This window comes from Symphodus melops, assembly GCF_947650265.1.
Source record: "Symphodus melops genome assembly, chromosome: 19".
In the NCBI taxonomy this organism is placed as follows: Eukaryota; Metazoa; Chordata; class Actinopteri; order Labriformes; family Labridae; genus Symphodus; species Symphodus melops.
The window spans coordinates 21,235,778-21,252,656 of record NC_136709.1 but is presented as its reverse complement, the minus strand read 5'-3'; the positions used below and the strand labels follow the sequence as shown (position 1 = coordinate 21,252,656).

At 46.9% G+C, this 16,879-nt stretch overlaps 1 protein-coding gene across 1 annotated transcript in view; it reads right to left on the bottom strand.

The window, feature by feature from the left end:
• The window catches only part of LOC306840144 (attractin-like), a gene marked incomplete at its 5' end in the record, with an annotated part of 44,216 nt that overhangs the window by 7,399 nt on the left and 19,938 nt on the right, over positions 1 to 16,879 (bottom strand). The window contains one exon of the mRNA XM_079369238.1: positions 5,216 to 5,323. Within this exon, the coding sequence (XP_079225364.1) occupies positions 5,216 to 5,323 (108 nt within the window). The remainder of the gene's footprint in view (positions 1 to 5,215; positions 5,324 to 16,879) is intronic.

Genomic DNA, 16,879 nt, shown 5'->3' with positions numbered 1-16,879 from the left:
TGAGCAGAATCAGAGTCACTGTTGGAGGACCACGTGGGACTGGAACAGGAAGCTTCTCCCATCCCTTCCTGGAAAGACTTTAAAGACGCCTCTTAAAGACTCGGGAGAGAGGTGGGAGTGAACCACATAAAAGCATCCTAATTAAATACTAACAGGGAGCAAACTGCAGTTTTGTTTTCAACTCGACTGCAGAAGAAGAAGAAGAAGAAGAAGAAGCCAATATTTCCCCCTCAGGGCAACAAAATGTTCGAACCACTTACAGCTTTTTCAGATAAATGAGCGATGGCTCCACATCAAGATAAGACACCCGAGGACTCGGTGTCAGGAGAACTTCATCCCTGTTTGTAAAACTTTACACATATGAAGACTTTTAGCTGAGGTGCTGGAACAACAAAAAAAAGACCACCAACATGAGGTGCTGCAATCTCACACTTGGCTAATTCTGCTCCTCAATCCCCGGGCACGAGAAGAGATGAAACTATTATTTTGGCCTTGCCAGAAGCAATTCGGCGACGCTGGCTTTGCTGCGGTCCACATGTCTGTTGTTGCCTCCGGCAAAACGGATTTCTCATCCGGTGTGTTTACAATTGGAGAAATGAGGGCAGGCTGCGATAACGCGCACGCATCTGTACTCTGCCTGTAAATAATGAAATAAAAAGAGACTGGCAGCCTTTAATTTTCCCCCGCTTAGGGCCGTCCTAAGATCCATCTGCCAAGTCCAATTTCCACTGCAGCAGGTGCGAGCTGCTCTCCAGCTCCGGCGTGTTTACGTTCTGCTTTCTCATTTTCTAGCAGCAGCAGCAGCAGCTCGCGCTCGACGAGGAGACGGAGGAAACACACGTGGAACTGCTCGACGTGTCGTTTTGCAATCGATGGCGTCGATTAGTGTGGTGATTGTGTCCGATGCACGTCAGAGGCTTCACTGTACACTCTCACAACAAACAAAGACAGGGGAAACAAAGGCGGGACAATTTATCTCCTTTAACACGCGTGCTTCATTTGCTCGTGTGGAAATGAACAGAAGAAAAACAAACAGCAAACACCTTGAAAATTCAATTATGTCCTTTGAACTCGTTGGCATGGGATTGTTTTTGGCAGGATGCTTCCCAGAGGTAGAGTCTTTACCCGTGGACTTCTTCAGAGGCTGACGTGTTAATAACGTTACCCAGCAGATGCCTTTGTTTTACGGCGCTGAAGCCCTCCCCTCGACTCCCCGCCTCCCCCGTCGCCACCACTCCCGAGACTTATCTAGCCCGTCCAGGCAGAGCGGCGAAAGGTTTTGTTAAATTACCTCCAGTAATTAGCGCAGCACGCAGGATCGCCGCTGAGCCCACACACACGCGCTGACGTGGGCGTACGCGGCGGCGGCGGCTGCACGCTGCTCCTCTTTGATCTGCTGCATTCATCTCCTCTCCAGCAGCAGCTGCGGATGACTTTACCCCCAGCAACGCCACGAGAGCGAGACACACACTCTCAGCTGTGACTCACCAGGTGCACACACACTTCCAATGAAACCGACTTTGAAGAGTTGTTGTGTTTTTTTTTAGTCATCCTCTGTTTGCAAAGGAAACGAAACACCAGACTGTAATAATAACGCCATATTGCAAAGTATTTAAATTCAACACTGCAGGAGGATGAGCACAAACAAGAAGAAAAAAAAGTTGGAGCAAACTTTTATCTCACTAAATTAGAATTTGCCTTCTCAGTCTGAAACAACACAATCTGGCGTGCAGCAGATCAGGCAGCTCCGTCCCGCATCTGTGTCCTGAGCTGGGACTTAAACCCAGGTAACAACCCTCCCCGCCTACACAAAGCCTCTGTGTGTCTTCATCTAAACACTGGAACCGCCTGGACTTCACACACGCAGAGCACCCACATCAGCTGACCCGGACCCTGACCCTCATGACCTCAGACCACATCCCTGGATCCCTTCCTCCTGTTTCCCTTCCTTTAACTCTCTGTCAGGTTTGGTGTATTAAGGAGGAGACGTGCAGAGGACATGTCCCACCTGATCCACAGCTGTTTCTTTCATGCATAACATTTGACCTTTTCTGATTGGTCCCGCGGGGTCGGTAAATCAGAGCGTCACACAGGTAATGATCTGCCCCACATGACTGAACGCAGCTCATCTGCAGAGCAACTTCAGACTCCCCGCCGAGGCTATCAACAACTTTAATGATCTTCAGCCTGCTGTGTGGCGGTCGCCCCCCCCTGTACACGCCGATCCCCGCTCTTAATACACCACTGTGGCGTCCTGATAAAAGAGCACGGGAACAAGGGGAAGAGCCCCCTCGGAGTCGCTCTATCTGAGCCGGGAGCTGATAGGACAGCTTGAGCCGGTGGAGGCGGAGAACGCTGAGGAGGACGATCTAAATTGGATCTGTGCTCCTGGGCTGATGGAGAGGAGCAGAGCACGAAGAAAAGAGGAGACGAGCTGCGAGAAGAAAAGGGAAGGCAGATGCCGAGGAGGAGGAGGAGGAGGAGGGGGGGGGGGGGGCCTGATACTCACAGCAAGCTGCGGCTTTTCTTTTTACACAGAGGCACAACACACACACACACACACACACACACACACACACACACACACACACACACACACAAACAAGAGCAGCAGATAAGACTAACAGAAAACCCAGACATCTGATAGGATCAGGAGAGGTCTAGTAAATTAGACGAGGACAGAACAGAGAGGAGACGAAAAGATAACTAGAATAATAATAATAATAATAATAATAATAAAGAGGAGGTGAAACCAAAGAAGAAAAACAAAGAGCACTCAGAGAAATACAAACGGATTAAAGAGAATAACAACAATAAAAAAAAGATTTCCAAAGATCAAAATAAATAATACAAAGTAAAGAAACAAGATAAAAGAGATGAACTAAAAAAAACAGCATCCAGACACTTTTTAAAAAAGACATGTTTAATCTGGATGACTTTTCTTTCCTGGTAAAATAAAATAAATAAAAAAAGATAAGATAGAGAGAAAGCGCCACACATCGACTTTCAGCTCGTCACCTTACAGGCCCCGCCCCCTGCCCTCCCTCCCTCCATTTTTAAATCTCATCCTGAAACATGTTTTTAAAGGGAAGAGGCTAAAAGAAGAACAGAAAGAAGAAAAAAAGAGGAGAGGAAGAAAGAGGAGCGTTAAATGCACATTAAAAATCTGCAGAGAACAGGAAGCAGGATGTGAGCGGAGGGAACAGGAGGAGAGAGAAGGTCAGAGGAAGTGAGGAGGTGGCAGAGAGTTTGGGTTCCAGCAGGGGTTTGATGAGCTGCTGATCTTCTCTGCAGCCTCTGCAGAGATTAACCGGTCGAGGCCCTTGAGATGCACGGCCCCCTGTCAGAGTCCCCCCCCCCTCCCCCCCCCACACACACACACACACTCCCTCGAGCCATCCTGCAGAAGCCGCCACATAATTCTGCTCTACATCTGCATTCAGAGGTCATTCATCACAAAGCGCCGAGTCACAGGTCCGCCCGCCTGCGGCTCCGTGCGCGGCTCTCTGTTCTGCTGCCTCCACCTTCAACATCTGCACTGAGATCCTCCTCCCCTCCTCTGACTCCAGCGCCACGTCTCACACCTGAATAATGGAGCTCGTCTCGCTCTTTCATGAAGACTCTCCTCCATGACTCAGACGCCTGCTGCGTGACCGAGCCCTCACTTTTTGCCCTTTCGCTTGTTTGTGGTCTCAGCGACTCGACAGGAGGACAAATGGGACTGCAGTTTGGGAGTCCAATAATAATAATAAAAAAAAGCAACAGCAGCTCGAACACGCTGTCAGATTAAATGGCTGTGTTCCAAAACGCTCCCCACATGGACGGGCCGCCGCGATCCTTCGTCTCACCGTCACTATTTGACGAACACAGATGGTCCCACGCTCCAAAACCAGGCTGAGCTCGAAAATGAAGCGTGATTTAAGCACTTCGTTTTCACGCCAGCAAACAATCCCCTCGAGTGGGCGTCCATGATTATTCTTCCAAATGAGAATATCACCATGCTGGAGAGTAAGTCTTATCTCCTGTCCAAGTAAAGTCTCTATCTAAAAGACCTCACTCCCATCTGCATGTGTTTAACTCCGGGGTTAACTCAATTCATTCTTATTAAGGATTCACAGCCGGGCCATAACTGCCATCATACAGCCATCTTCATCATCACGTGGCCTTCAGGCTGTACCGGCCCTCGTTAGGGGGGCGAGACCTGCACCACGGTCCAAACTCTCCTCCTGAAGTGGGCTCGGAGAGACGTCCAGGTGAGTGTGTGAGGTCACAGGTCTGTCCGTTAGCAGGCGTGTGAAACATGTCAAATATATCCAATGAGAATAAAAAAGACATTAGCCAAGTGTGAGCTCGCCATCGCACTGTGGCGTCCCCAAAACCACCGCCGCCCTCGGTCATGCACGGCCTGCTCAGCGGCGAGGAGGAGAAACCCTTCCTGCATGTTCTTCAGTAAAGTGACTTTACACATAATGACTGATTGATTGAATTTTAATCTTTCACTCTTCATTCTTTTTCCTTGAATCCATTTTATTTGAATTTTTTTTCTACTTGAACATATTTCAAGTTTGAATAATTACATTGATTTTATTTGACTTGTTTCTTTTCTTTCCTCTGTCACGAAGCGTTTGAAGTCTGGTGTGAAGCACTCTGAATCGAAAATGTGCGACACAAATAAACTTTATTTATAAAGCACCTTTCACACATAAAACATGCAGCCCGAAGTGCATTCTTTGTGTTGACATTAAATAAAATGAGCCATTAGCCTCTCCGAGCATTAGCTCCCTCAGGGATGATGTTTGATGAAGCGAGTGTTCAACCAACAATCTTTCCAAAGCACAACAAAGACGGAGCTTGGCATGAAACCCTTCACTCATTTTTAGGATCAGCTGCACTCGAGGGGGGCGGCGGGGGGGGGGCGGCGCTGCAGTGAGGGAGACAGGTGCTACACTGCAACATCTACTGGATCACAAGTAGCACTTTATGAAGTGAAGCAGATGGTGCGAGGAGTATCCATCTCTGCGGCGTGACTGTAATCACAATCGGCCGTGGACGGGCTAAAGACCCAACTCCCACCTGAGAAAAGACGAGAACGACGACGACCCCGGATGATGGATGCAGCCTCGCTCCTGACAGCACAGACACAAGGCACATCTCCGGGGGGGGGGGGGGTTTAGTAATTGCTCTGAGGAAGAAAAAAAAAAAAGGTTGTGCTCACCTTGACGTTTCCTCCTATCAGGTCAGGTGGCTCTTCATCCGTCTCCAAGGCGACGTTGATGGTGGCGAAAGGCCGGCTGGCCATCTGCTGCATCTCCCTCAGTAGTTGCTGCGGAGGAGGGAGGAAGGAGACGGAAGAGTGCGAAGGTCAGAGAGCGGTAAACACAGACTGTCTGCTGTCCATTCTGCAATCAGCAGCACAGCGGGACGTCCACAACGCGTGTCATACAAGTGCTTTGGAGAGGACTCGGTCACACTTTACTGGAAATCAAGGAGGCGGAGCTAGAACACGTGTTCAAGTTCAAACAAAGAGCACAATCACAGTCGGCATGCTTTTTTTAAGATGCGGGTTCGTGCTCTTCTCTGGAGAGGAGCAGCAGCTCAGTCTGCAGGGACGAGGCTCCGTTCATTCTCAGGCATATGCCGCCGCCCAAGCGGGATCGAACCCCCAACCTCCGACTTCAACAATCCATGATCTCGAAATATTTCAGTATCAGAATTAGATGTGCTTTCGATGTGAGTCCGTGCTCAAACACCACATGGTCTGATCCGCTGTTAGGAGGCCTTGGAAGGTGTGTAACAGTAAATCACCTGAGCAGGAAGAGTCGGTGCTTAATAACTCAAAGTGATGATTTATCTGCACGGTCCGGTGAATATGATCAAGTGAAGGGCATTTAATTATTTCCTTTTAAAAAAAAAACAGATTTTCAAGAATAGATGACCATCAAATATAAAAAGTGAACTAAGGTAACCTTCCAACTTGAGGAAACGAACTGTGAGTGTAAGGTTTCAGCGCTGCGAGGCGGGGACGCCGTCTCCTTGTGCTCTGATTTATAACACGGACCTTGGCCAGGTGAGGGGCGGGAGGGAAGAGACAGAACAGGAAGTGGTGTAAGAGAGGGAGGAGAGGAAAGTCTGTGATTTGAGAAATATAGAGTCTGAGGCGGAGAGGGGAGGAGACAAGTGATGGAAGGAGAAGAAGGAGGCGAGGAGAGAAAGAGAGCACAGTAAAACAAGGCGAGGCAGCCGTGTCGCTGGCTGTCAAAGCAGCCCAAAGTGCCGTGCGTGGAGAAACAAACGGCGTCGAGCGTCAGGACGGCGAGACCTGAACGCCGGCAGCAAATCAAAACAACAACACCTGCAGCCGCTCGCACGAGCAAGACAAACTCTGACAGGAACCATCACAGGCAAGCGGCGGCGACAGAGCCGGATGAAATGTCTGCGTGTGTGTGTGTGTGTGTGTGTGTGTGTGTGTGTGTGTGTGTGTGTGTAGACATAAAAAATCTAAATAAGGCAGACACGATCCATCGGCTGCCGTCTCATTGCAGAGACTTATTGCAGAGAACAGGTGCATGTAGAGGGCAGCGCTGCAATCCAACCTGAAAGCCCACATGGTGGAAATCACAGGTGACAGAGGAGGTCAAGGTTCACACGAGAGGTCGACGGCCTCGCTGTCCACACCTCCACAGCTCCCAATTACTCTGCTGAGTGTTTTCTTCCACCCTGTCAACGGTTCCCAGCTCCTCTCTGAACACGCAGCCGCTGTACAGTCGAGCCCAACAGGTTGAAGAATGTCTAAATTTAATGTCCTGGATTTTTTAAGTGGAGCAAAACAGCTCATTAAATTCCTGCAAGTGTCTGTGGATGTGTGCCTGTTTCCAAATCCGCTGCTACTTTACTCCGTCAAAGCAGCTGAGCAGAAAAAAAAAAAAAAACTGTGTCAGTTTTAAAGGATTTTCTTTCCCCCCCGTTGAGAAGACGTTTCTTGTGTTGCTATAATAAAGACATGAGGAGCAGCTAGCCTAGCTCGACACACCGCTGACCCTTCACCGCTCACAAACACGTGCATTACTGTGACGTTGATCAGCAAGGTTTTTTTGTTTCTTTTGATGATCAGCTGTTATCTTTTTTTTTGTCTACTGGCGAGAATTGTTTTAAAACGGCTACAAGCAGCATCTGTTTGTGAATCGCTGAAACACGAGCGAGTCCTTTATCGGCATGGTAAATAACTAGCATGATTTTGAAAGTAGCATTCCCTCAGTGCTCCTTCTGACAGGGAGGCCTGTGATTGGTTCATCAGAGAGCAGGGAGACAGGGAGGCCTGTGATTGGTTCATCAAAGAGCAGGGAGACAGGGAGGCCTGTGATTGGTTCATCAGAGAGCAGGGAGACAGGGAGGCTGTGATTGGTTCATCAGAGAGCAGGGAGACAGGGAGGCCTGTGATTGGTTCATCAGAGAGCAGGGAGACAGGGAGGCCTGTGATCAGAGAGCAGGGAGACAGGGAGGCCTGTGATTGGTTCATCAGAGAGCAGGGAGACAGGGAGGCCTGTGATTGGTTCATCAGAGAGCAGGGAGACAGGGAGGCTGTGATTGGTTCATTAGAGAGCAGGGAGAGAGGGGAGGCCTGTGATTGGTTCATCAGATTGGTACCTCGTGGCAGACATTGGTGGAAGTTTTTACAGACTTACAAACTGACACAGATTTTTTTTAGAGAATCTTAAAATGCACTTCTGGAGGAAATTACCAAAACGTCTTTTAACTGCATGAATCTTCTGCATGGATATTACTTCTGTCTTTATGAGCCCAAACTACTCACACAAATAAAATATCGAACTGGGAGGCTGCAGCGACTAAATTGTAAGCAGAGCATTTCCTTAAAGCTGGTTTACCTGCCTTCTCTCAGCCTCGTGTTCTTTGACTGAATGTCCTGCAGGCGGGGAAGCTGCCTCACTTCATCACTCACTTTCACTCTTTGTTCACTTGAGCTCACAAACCACAAAGCTGTTTGGACTCCAACACGTTGCACGCTTTGTGCAGCAACTTTTTCTCAGGCAACAGCCGTCATGTTGGAAGCTGCTTCGCTAACTGGAAGGTTAATAAAACATAAATGTGATGAAAGAGAATCATAACATTGTTGTGCAGGAGACGGGTTCAGGAGAAGGTCTCCCATCAAGCCGACAGAATGATGATCAGACACCAAGAGCCAAATTACAAGCAGAGGCTGGAAATAGAAACTGTTCTGCATAATAGGAGAACAACAGCAGCCGTAAAGAAAGAATGACGAGCAGAGCGGCCTTTATTATTCCCACGTACACTCGGAAGATCTGAGGGATCCATCCAACATGGCCGGTCTAAGATGTTGTGCTGTCTTGGCTGCCGTCACAGCAGCAGACACGACGAAACAAACGGATGACGTCCTGCCGTCCCAGAGCCAAAATACGCCGCCTTTGACGGAGTGATGAATGCTGGGGTTGCAGCAACATAGCACGCCGAGCACGCCGCCATCTCACACCGGAGTCACTGACTGAAATACAGTAGATGGAACCGAGGAGCTCTCTACCAGCACAGAGAGCAGAGGCTTGTGCTTTGTAAACCATCAGAAGTAACTAATCCCACTTACATGCTGCCGCCGCCGTCGAAGCAACTTGGGGCTAAATGAGGCTGCAGGAGCTGGGGATCGAACCCCTGACCTTCAGGGTGAGAGACGACCGACTCTACCAGCTCAGAACACAAACGCACGTTCAGTGCAAATGAAATCTTGAGAATTAATAGCCACCCCTCCAAAGTCAAATCCCAACACTCCTGCGAAGAGTTAGCGCTCACTCTGAGGAATGCTAATGAACTCAAATTCATAATGAACTTAGCAAAGTTTGCCTTCTGGCAGAGTCAACTTTCATTCGCGGTGATGCAACGGTCCCAGGCAGCCGGCAAGATCACAGTCTGGATCTATGTGCGTGGTAAACATTGTGCGGCAGAAGACTCTGCATGCAGTGCGACATCCTTTTTCATAAGCGGAGCTCCTTGAACAGCACAAAGGAGCAGAATTGATTTACTGCATGAAAAGCAGATGGAGGAGCATCTGAATGTTGAGGTAAACAAACTTTATAGATTCAGTCCAGCGCTCTCCGCCTCCCTGCAAACAGCCTGCTCTCTCGTCTAACATGCAGGTAACCTCTGTTTAAACACTGACATGCTCTTTGATGTCAGATTCACAGATGTACATTTTTCTCAAACAGGACGTCGAGCTATCAACAATCAATAACCTGTGCTATTGAATTCTGCTCGAGTGGAGCATCTCTGTGCGAGTGTCAGCGAGAGGCCAGAGATAAACGCTTCTCGCTCAGGGGCAGAGTTCTGCTCGGTTCTGAATCAAGCTGGATTTAAAATCCATTTGTGTTACCTCTAAAATAAAACAACCAAAATCTTTATAAGAGAAAAAAAAACATTTCATGAAAGTACCCATCAATAATCTGTATTTGGGTTGGGGTTTTTTTTTTTTAGCAGAAAAATGTGCAAAGCATATTTTCCCACTGGATCAAATAGAGAGAGGTAACTTTTCAAAGCTGACAGAGGTCATCTGAGGTCATCTGTGCAGAGAGGTTTGGTGCCCTGTTGCATCAGCACATCATGATATGAAATACTGATCATTTAGAGGGTTTAAAATCCATCTTTGAGATTATTTCAGGCCTCTGCAAACACAACTTCAACTCATATAGATGTTGACAAAGTGTCGGGGGAGCTCTGGACCCCCTGGTGGACAGGCGGGGGGGTGCAGTGGGTTGAAAGGAAGAGAGTGTGGCGGGTGTGTTGATGTTCGGAGGAGCGAGGTTATGGACAGCCTTTATTTTCAAGTCAATCTGTGTTTAACCAGGAGCCAATAAAGCTCGTCCACCAAACTCCACCATTGAGCTTCTAAATGCAGCTTCCTTTGAGTGGGCGGAGCTATCTCTCAACCCCCAACGTTGGGCGGCAGCGTGAACACAGAGCAAAGAACAACAACCTCAGAGGGGGTTTGACTTCACTCTTTGATTAGAAAATCATTACTCAATGATATACTCAGTCTATATATATATATATATATATATATATATATAAAACACATTTAAAATGTTACATATATCTTGAAGTCAACATTTATGTAAGTGGTCCTGGTTTCTTTTAATCATCAGCACCTCCTCTCTAACGTCTGGACTGCAAACATCAGGTTAAGGAAGTGTGAGAATTCGAAGCTCCGCCGTCCTGGTGCGAATCCTACAGAAGATACCACTTTCACAAATCTCATTAGGCCGTGCAGCGAGTAGGCAGCTGCTGCACAGCAAACACTCGGAGCTCCAAAGATAACCAGAAGCCAGAGCAGTTACAGTGCAAGTCGCCTACTTCCTAAATTGGCTCATAGTTTTCTGCGGGGTAGTCGCTGTGTGTGTGTTTGTGTGTGTGTGTGTGTGTGTGTGAGAGAGAGAGAGAGAGAGCAGAAGCAAATATCCAACTGTGGCAGAGCAAACTGTGCATATATAAAGCTAATTATGCGACGTGTGCAGAGGGCTGGACACACACGTGCAAACAGGCAGGTGCACACCAGCAATCAAGTCTGGCTGCACATATTTCCACACATGCAAATTAATTTCATGTAACACTTGCAGAGCGAAATTACAAAAGGGCTCATGAGCAACCCACGCCTGGGGGGTAAGGTTAAAACATGGGAATTAAATGCACATATGTAGAGCGATAATAACACGCCGGTGTTTAAACGGGTCCATTTGTCTCACTTCGTATTCTCGCTGTGCATGCAGGAGACACACATTTGTCTTGTGCCTGCAGAAACCTGCTGTTTAAAGGCTAACATTAAAAAAAAACACATCATATCAATTTACATGGATGACTGAAGATTTTTTTTTTATCAGGGAGAATTCAGCCGTGCACAGCTGAAAATGATGGAACTTAATCCTGATTTTTTTTTTAGACATAATAAGCAATTTGAAAAGCACATCTTGGTGTTGTACACTTGGAAACTTCTGCCACAGGTTTGAAGAGCTCATGCTGCTTCCTCGGGGCGGGATCCATCAGAGAATAAGGAGGACATCAAATCTGAAACCCCTGCATCAGCTGCTAACCCCTCATAGATAACTTTAAGTGGCGGCTGTGGCTCAGTGGGTAGAGTCGTCGTCTCCTCCTCGGTTCAATCCCCAGCTTCTGCATGCAACATGTCCGGTGTCCCCCCCCCCCCCCATACAACCAGCTTGGGCAGCTGACTCACTCAGAGTGTAAACACCTAATTTCCCTTCAGGGATCAATACTTCACGTTCAGTGCGTCGCTCTTTTAACATATCGACGTTATGGCTGCAAAGTGAAGCGATGAAGTCAAAGATGTGTCATGGCCTCTTAGAGATGAAGCACATTCAGCCTGAAGTTGTCTGATTTTTCTTTATCCGAGTGTTAAATATTTAAAGTATAGATGAACAAATGCTCGCTGCAATTCACAAACACGCTCAAAGAAGCCGTCTGAGGGAGTCGTGTTTGAGCGCTCTCAAAGTGAACGGCGGTGTGAGTGCGTCAGCAGAGCGCACAGAGGGAGGAAACAAAGCCAGATGCACCAGAGGAAAGAGAGAGAGGGACAAGCGGTTGGGAAGACTGCAAAGAACGGGGGGGGGGGGGGGAAGGATTCAGTCTGGGAGAGCGGCGAGCAACAGAGAGAGAGACAGGGCGTTCAAAGAGTTCGCCGCTGGGAGGAGGGGACGGAGTGCCAGATCGCCTGAGCATGGAGAACACACACACACACACACACACACACACACAGGTTCTGTATGTTCTGTAGTTACCCTGCACAGACCCCACATCTCAGCACACTACATCAAACCCTTTATTTATTGATGCCGCTGTTTTAAAAATGCTGTCGGTATGAGAGCTCTCAATCATCCTTCAGCATCACAGAGGGAACACTGCGGAGAGAGAGAGAGAGAGAGAGGGAGAGAGAGCGAGGGAGAGAGAGAGAGAGAGAGAGAGAGAGAGAGGGAGTGACGACAGAGAGAGCGAGGGAGAGAGAGAGAGAGAGAGAGAGAGAGAGAGAGAGGGAGAGAGAGAGAGAGGGAGAGAGAGAGAGAGGGAGAGAGAGAGAGAGAGAGAGAGAGAGAGAGAGGGAGTGACAGAGAGACAGAGAGGGAGAGAGAGAGAGAGAGAGAGAGAGAGGGAGTGACAGAGGGAGAGAGAGAGAGAGAGAGGAAATCTTTGTGAAGCGATGTTAGCTGCTTCTCTCTCCCTCTCTTCATCTTTCTATCTCTCCGGCGGTGAGGTGTGGAGGACGCTCGCTGTGAATACTGACAAGGGGGGGAGGCTTTGATCCCCTCCCTCTGTTTCTCTCTCATCACTCGCTCCAAAATGTTTTTGTCTCTCCTCCCCCTTTTTCTCCTCCTCTGTCACTCCTTAAATCTGTCTCTTTCTCACCGCCGGCCTCCTGCGGTCTGTGTCGTGCGCCTCTCTAAATGTCCCACCTCCCCCTTCCTCTTTAAGTGTGTGTATCACTCTCTCTCTCTCTCCTGTACCTCAAAACGTTAATCAAAACGACATCAAAGACGAGCAGGTGATTAAATAGCAGAAAAAAAAGAGCAGAGGATTTGAAACAAACGAGAGGGAAAGAAACTCCAGAAAGTGTGTGATGAGATGAAATGGAAAAAATTAAGTGAAGTGAAGGAAACAATGGAAGCACTTAAATAAAGTAATTACCAAGAAGACACACTGAAAAGGGCTTTTAAGTGAAGAGAAGAAGAGAGCAGAGTCAGAAAGAAGCTCATTTCAACTTTGACTCAGAGCTGATACTTTTAAAGGGATCGTCTGAGCGGATCAGAACGGGTGAACTGTGGCGCTCATTTTCATAAACGGGAGCGCCGAAATCAAAACAGTCAGGACCCAGAATTCAGAACGTAAAACGGCGCTCTGTAACGGTTTGAATTTAGACTGCAGTACTCATTTTAAACACTAGGTGTCAGAGATACATATTGCTCCTCTAAGTAAAACAGATCTGGTCTGTTCTACGTCCCTTGACCCGTCACATGCTGGACAGCCGGCGCCCTTCCTCCTGAGCGTCTAATATTCTCATAGATGGGTTCAGATTGGCTGACAATTACTTTGGTTGTGTTCACATTATAGTGCATTAGTGAGTGTTGGTCTAAATACAAACAGTGAATTAGAACAGCCTGATAAATGAAGTGATGATGATTAAGTAAATAAATGAGGTTTTTGGCAGGCTGTCAGTCTGCTCTCACATTCTTGTCACTGACGTCTGAATTAGACCTGAAACGGCTCCAATTAGTCGCCGTTATCTGCCGCTCGAATCTATTATGCAAACAACAGAATCAATGCAGCTGGCGATGCTGTTTGCATAATCATGGCCATTTCTTTTGTGTGCCTGTGAACACACCGCGGACTCTGTTACTTAACCTTTTCACAACATTTATTCTGAATTTGTTTAGACAGGTGTCTTCAACCAGTGTGAGTAAGTCTCAGAGCTCCTGCTGTAAATCCACTCTGATCCTGTATTTGATCACGTCTATAAACCCCTCTATTTCAGCCCTGCTCAGAACAGGCTGTTTCTGTGTCTGTCGCTTTAAATATGTAAATGAGCTGTGTCTGACCACGCCCCCTCTCTGGAAGGGCTCGGGTGTACTCGCTGCTTTCTGGCTCCATGTCCTATTGTTTACGGTGAGAAGGCAGACTCAGAGGGCAGAACAAACACCTAGCTGTGGGCGTGTCACCCACCTGGGGGAGGGGCTACTGCCCTTTGTGATGTCACGAAGGGAATCGGCCTGTTTGAGCACACATTTTCTGTAAAGTGGAGCAGGCAGAAGACGGAGAGGATGGACTTTTCTCATTGGGGGGTTTGTGTGCAGGCTTCAAACACATTAGTGTTAGAAACTAATGGCACATTTTGCACAATATGACCAATTTAAGCATGAAGGGCGTCGGCTCCTATATGTTACGTGAATTTATATTTGTACCCGATTTCTAGTTTAACTGCATTTTACAACCTCGTCACGGCCGGCTCTTTTTATTTACTGTCTTCAGATAACATCTGTAAAGAATTTGCGCTATACAAAGAATGATTGATTGATTGACTAGAAGTAATAGTGAGTCCTTAGATCTGTGTGGCAGTAACAGCTGAAGTTGAAGATGGTAAAGACCGTGAAATAGAAGCACAGATAAGAGCTGAAAAGGCAATTGAAAAGACGTGCTTGAAGGATGTTATGATGTGGCTCCTCGTCTTAAGAACTGTGCTGTCTTTCTTTCCCATCATGTCGCAAATTGGTTCGTGTCAACACCGACAATATTCCCTGTTAATCAAAAACAAGGCTATCCAACAAAGCCACGACGAGCCCTTCAGAGAGTTCATGATATGTGTATATTTAGTATTGTTGTGCAGAACTTACTGAAGCATTCAATCGATAACATTAGGCAATTAGTTGTAACTTGCTCAGGGACTACAGATGAAAATTAGCTCATTAGCTAACTCATCTTCACTGATGTGTAAACTGAAACGTTGATTCATGTCCATTGTCCCCAGTAAATAAATCCATTATTAGTAAAAACTGTGTAGCAAGCATGGAAGAGAAGTGGATGCTAATGACACGAAGGCGTTGTTAACATACGTCGGAGATACTATGATTGGATTCAGAGTTAAACAAGCATGAAAGTCTTTAATATAAATGTCATTATCGTAATGAGAAGCGTGCGCCCTGTTAGCAACTTGTAGAAAACTACAATAACAGGCGGAGGATTAGCAGAGGGCACTCACTTGCCCTGTAAAGATGATCTCAACACTAGCTCGCTCGCTAAAACATTATTATTATATGACATATTATTTTGTGCCTTTAGTGGATCGGACAGCTGAAGAGACCGGCGTGACAAAGACTACAGCTCCTGTACATGTCGCTGGAACATCCAGCAGCCATTTTCTTAAGGCTGTCAGATTCTCCAGCTGAACAGACAGGATGTGCCTTCAAGAGAAAAAGGACAGTGCTACTGCATCTGTCGTTTTCACATGAAAATGTGCCCCCAGTGTTTTGACACCAATCATGATTCCATGACGTGTGTTGCCCTTTAAGGCTCCAGTCCTTGGCAGAACAGCAAGTACTGAACAGGACTACAGTGGTAAAGTGCTGCAGAGTGTTTTAGAAGGATTTTCCAGTGAAAAAAAAAAAAAAAAAAAAAAATCCAACTTGTGCTAATATAAAGAAACAGAATATGTACAAGTATCAAAGCCGTTTGATTAGGAGTGTGTGAGGAAGTGAACGGAGGTGGTTGGGAGGTTAACGCACTGATGGAGGAGACACGTTAGCTGCTGAGAAAGAAATGAATAAAAGTGAAGAAAGTGAACGGTGATGAGATGAAACAGAATCAAAAAGTACAGAAGCTGGGGTTCGACGGAGGTTCTGAGCTTATGGGTTGGATGTCACGAGGCCAAACGGGGGTCATCCGGAGTGCTGCCATACGCCAGCCTGCATGTTGTGAACAATGAGGCGTAGGCGCTGATCCAACTTCTAATTATACGCACCATCTCTGTGGTTTTAAGATTAGCCGGGTATTAGAGCGTCTTGGGAATTCTGAGAGACAAAAAAAAAAACCTGTTCACACACACACACCGAACCAACCAACACAAGCAGTCATGCACTTGCACTGCAAAAACCTCCCATAGTGTTTGCACAAGCTGCACGTGTTAATAGGACTGATTCATACATGAAAGTCTATTATCTGCCACCTGTAATATAACAGCCGTGACACAGCTGGGGTGCAGAGCTCGTCTCCCCACATTGTTGCAGGGGGAACTGCGCTGCTTCTAAATTCTTCTCCATCACATTTTTGATGAATCCACATCCTTTCACATCCCGAGGAGACGACTGTTAGCTCCGCTATGCAGGCGATACCACTAACAAGACCTTATGTAAGAAGACTCTCAGCTTTCTGTCCAAGAGACCTTTAGTGCTGACCCCCCCCCTCCCCTTCTTTTAATAACTCTCATCACTCCATACCTCTCACTTCAGATTGATCACCTGAGAAGTGGGCCTTTCGCTCTGTGCAGTGGTGCAGCATGCGTTGACCTCAGGAGGAAATGGAAGGCAGCGCTCATAGAATCTTAAAGCAGCGCTCTAGTTATTCTACCGGGAGCCTGACGGCGCTTTAAAGAGAAACACAGGTGATGTTACTGCATCAACACACAGGAAGCACAGTCTTCATTCAGCTCTCCAAGCCTGGGCTAACGCACAATAAATAAATTAGCATGGCTGTGTTGGAAAAGCATCTTTGCATCTCTAAAAAAACAATAAAATTATTAATAGCAATTAGCACATTTTAAGCCAATTTCATTAATAAAAATGTTTCAGTAAAGAGTTTAATGCTCCACTGTTTGTATTGTCATTAGAGCTGGTTTCAAGGGAGAGCTGTACCATCTTAATGCTGCTGCACAGTTAAACATGTTCAGTTTTCAGAAGCTAGTTATTGCATTTCATATGGCTGAGTAACAAAAATGAGAAGTGCAGAGATTTATCATTTTAATGGGCAGCTTCTTGAGCAATGAGCAAATGAAATAAAGAATCCAATAAAACGTTACACTAAATGAGCTCAGACGTAACGGAGGCTGATGCTGTGAAAATGTATTTCGTGATACGGTAGCGCAACACAGCTGCAGAAAGAAGGTGGCGGTGTGTCTTTAAAGAGATGCAGCTGATGGGCGCTCTGGAGTCTGTCACCTGGGAATGTCCAAATTCTTCAAAAAGGTTTTTTTCTGGGGATGTAAAAGTGTCGACGCAGCACAAGAAGCTTCCATTCACGAGGCACTCTCCCTCTGCACTACGTTTGCTTCCTTGCTGCCCGTAGCAGGGAAGCAAGGGTAAGGTTTATC